The 4,008-nt window shown below is 43.9% G+C and overlaps 1 protein-coding gene across 1 annotated transcript in view; it reads right to left on the bottom strand.

The window, feature by feature from the left end:
- Nucleotides 1–204: 204 nt before the first annotated feature.
- The window catches only part of LOC118413623 (P-selectin-like), a gene marked incomplete at its 3' end in the record, with an annotated part of 5,716 nt that continues 1,912 nt past the window's right edge, over nt 205–4,008 (bottom strand). Inside the window, 4 exon segments of the mRNA XM_035817149.1 lie at nt 205–316; nt 786–959; nt 1,870–2,097; nt 2,456–2,541. Coding sequence (XP_035673042.1) covers nt 205–316; nt 786–959; nt 1,870–2,097; nt 2,456–2,541 — 600 coding nt within the window.

A 4,008-nucleotide genomic window follows, 5' to 3' on the forward strand; every position in this document is an offset into this window, starting at 1 on the left:
AGTAGTCTCTACCAGACTCCGGATCGCTGGAAAAATCGTAGAAATGGAACAAATCAGAGGAGTAAGCCGGCCAGAGGAATATAACCGGCCAGGGAACAGCACGCGATCGTCGGATCCTGGCCGGTTATATTCCTCTCTATTTGTTCCATTTCTACGATTTTCCAGCGATCCGGAGTCTGGTAGAGACTAGGTAGTAAGACTCACGTCTTGATGAGCATGTACAAGATGGCGGCGATGATCCCCAGGCCTGCCACGGCGCCGACTGCGATGCAGGCTACTGCCCAGGTCGGCGTGCCGGAGGTCAACGTACCATCAGCTAGAAACAGGCAACAGCCTTATATTATTGAGAACAAACCTCAGGAATCTGCACCAAGACATAGCGGTACTAATAGAAATACACACAAATGAGGGTGAACTTAAGTTTGCAGAGCCACTGACTCGTATTCTCGTCAGTGAAGCTAAAGGCTTGAATTCAACGTTGATATTTAATTTCACTATTCTGCAAAACAAGCGTTTTTCAAGTCTTTATCAATACTCTTTCTCTGAACCTTGAAACGGATTTTGTGGAGAAGTGTAAAAAACAAAACAAAAAAACATACGTGTCCGGGAAAGATATCAGTGGCAACAATCTTCAAAGTTTTATACCGTATGATCGTTGGTTCAATGATTTCATAGTGTACTTCATAGTGTACTGCACTCATGTAGCTTTTTTGTTTTGTTTTTTCAATTATTTTTTGTTTGTTTTTGTTTTATTAAGACCACGACAGCGAGGATGTTGTACGTACGGACACACACAGGCAGTTGTGCTGACCACGCCCCTGTACCGTCACACAGCAGCTCGGAGGACCCCGTCAGCTCGTACCCCTCATCACAGTAGAACTGGATACTGTCCCCCTGGCGGAACTGCACATCACTCAGCACACTCAGACCGTTAGTCGGCAGGCCTGGGTTGCTGCAATCTGATTTCAAATGGTTGGTCAAACAACAACGTTTAGAATCAGTTAACGTTTGCAAATGCACAACGAAGACGTTGGCGTTGCCTGGCTTGCGTTTCTGTCACTACAAACTATAACGTTACTAACCATCAGATGAAACGTGAAAATATCTTTTAGCTATCTTACGTATCCCATTTTCATCTAAACGAAATCTAATAGGGCAGTGTAGTGTAGAGTAGTGTACAGCTAAACTAGTCAATGAACACAAAAAAGCTTTAGAAACGTTTTGCTTAATGTCTGACTTGTTTGTTTGTTTGTTTGTTTAGCAGCCCTTACCTTTGAACCGGTCCACAACATGGACTCAATAAGACCCTACATCAGAAACTATCTCTACAACATGCATATATGACAATGTCTATGAAAACTGCCATAAAAATACGTTTTGTCATGCTGTAACACAACTGAATATCTACGTTACAAACCATGTTACCAACAAGGTTAGGTAACAAAGTTGTGACGGTAATTGAAATTCGAAAGTACTCCACTCGACAGACCAAGGTGTTAGATTCCGTCTCTCTCAAGCCTTGCACAAAGAACCATTGCATTAGTTGTAAGTAAAATAGCAAGCTTGCATGTACAAGTTAGCACCTCGGCAGCAGCCAGTTAGGGTAAATATAGCTGTAGCGATGTTAATGTGTCAGCAATGATTAGGCACTTGCTGTCAGGTTTTGTATGCGTACGGTAAAAATGCTCACGCTGGTAACGTTAGGTTTTAAGAGAGTTAAGTAGTAACGATTGTATCAAAATGACTTGGAGGGACGGAACCTGACACCTTTTGAACAAAGACTGTAATCTGAAACCAGCAAACTTGCAGAAATATTTTGTAAAACAGGAATGAGCAAGTTTGCTGATTTCAGGGTGAAAGTTAGTTTACGTCCGCTTCCAGGGGGCTGACCACTGCCGCTGGCTGAGCAGGTGGGGCGGCTGGCGTCCCACTGGCCGGTGTCCAGACACGTGAGGGTGGCGGCACCGACCAGGGCGAACCCGTCATTGCAGGAGAAGGTGACGGTGCTGCCATGGGTAAGGGATGACAGCTCACGACTGCCGTCTGGCGGAGTTCCCGGATCACTGCACTCTCCAGGCTGTGCCGGTTGTCCTGATTCTAACCACGATATTCCCAGCAAATTCGAAGACAACGATCGGTTTGTTAATCAGTTAGTAAGTTAGCATGTTAGCAAACGCCTCTGGTAGCTGCATTGTTAATGCTCGATGCAGATATCGTGTTATTAATGCGGCTGTTACAGAATTAGAAGTCACATCGTCGATTTAGCCTCGACTGCAGGCACACGAAGGGCCTTTTCCTTTTTAACAATATCCATTCGAGACCTGTAATTGAGGCTAATCTATCGTGAAGCTGCAAGCAGTCAATTAAAATACTTTGGTTAAAGTTACACGTTGGATTACATCAAGAGTAGTTCATGAGACCTTAAAGTTGTACATGTTATCTCCGTATGACTTACCCGCACGCTGAGCCGTCGTTATGGTTGTGGTGGTGGGCGCAGGTGTAGTGGTGGTTGTTGGGCTGACAACTGCAACATAAATGTATAACCATCACAAGGGTTTATTTTTGTTATTGCAGCAGTATCCAATGGTTCGGGGGAGCTCATAACATGCGCATGCAAGACATCTTTCTCATCGTAGCGTACGTGCAGGCAGGTCGATCGCATTTTGAACAGGGCCGACAGGTCCTTCTCAGTTCACAAAGACATATCGGCAACCAAAACAATATCCATTTGCAATGTACCATATCCATACTAAATACGCTGCCGTAACTTATCAGCGACAATCTATAAAACAGGTTAGGGTTCAAGGAATCAGGACAGTTTCTTAAGGGCGTACAAGTAAAGTACTCAAGTAATCGCTATGTTTAGGCGCCATTATTCTGTGTATCTCTCCCAGGTTCAACTCGCTTGTGAAAGTACCCTTCAGTACGTACTTCTACACTTAAGTTGAGAGAAATCATGTGTAACATAAAGTCCTTCTCTGCGAAGGCTCTGAATTCTCCTGTTTTACTTGACATATTGAGGTTATCGCCCTCTCGAGCACCAGGAATCGAATCCATCAGCTTGGATGCACATCTATGCTGGTGGTGAGCGGTAGAGTTGATGGTCAAGTCGAACTTTCCTCCAACAAATGACTCGCTGACTTATTGGACAAACCATCGTACAATTGGCCCTCCTGATAACTGACACACTTCAATACTTTGAACACATGACCGTGCTGGACGGAGGACTATACCGACCTCCAACCATTTTTGACTCCCACCAGGCACGTGTCCAGAGTAATTACATTAGTTTTCCTTTAAATTCCCTGTGTGTGAAGAAAGATCACGACTCCTCATTCCCACTGGAGACTGCGACCGCCAAACGAACGCTGAACGCCCAAAATTTCACGGATCGGTCACAATTTCTGATTCGTGTGCTTTGTTGTCTTTTATATCATACTTTGCATGCATGAAGGGTCACACAAATTTATTTATCTAATTTTGGTCACTAAGGGATTGTCGACTAATGAAAAGGGGACCCTATTTAACTAGTAGTACAAGACAAAACATGTGAGCCTACGAAATACACAGGGAATCTACAGAGGACTATACTGTAAATGAAGAAAATTTCACGGTGTCCGAACATTTTCTTCTGCTCGCACCGCCCACGGCACCATATCGCTACATGTACGTACAATACATTGTCACAGTATAATGAACTGCTTGGGGTACTTGTTACGGTGAAGACAGGAATACTTACCAGACCCATTTTTTGAGTTCGCATTCATTAATTTTTCCCGACCTACTGTTAAACAATATGGTACAAAATTAACATTGTACTACGTATTCAGAGGATAGATACGTTAAGATCAGTGGCAGTTTATCACGCCAGCGCTGTCAAAGCTTAAAGTAGACTGTTCTGTCCGTTTGTAGCTCCCTTGCCGAGTAACGAGTAATGTTAAGTGTTTTCCGAGCAGCCGAGTTTACAATACATATATGTGACTACTGACTACAGCACAGTAGAGTACT

The sequence above is a fragment of the Branchiostoma floridae genome, chromosome 4, assembly GCF_000003815.2.
Source record: "Branchiostoma floridae strain S238N-H82 chromosome 4, Bfl_VNyyK, whole genome shotgun sequence".
In the NCBI taxonomy this organism is placed as follows: Eukaryota; Metazoa; Chordata; class Leptocardii; order Amphioxiformes; family Branchiostomatidae; genus Branchiostoma; species Branchiostoma floridae.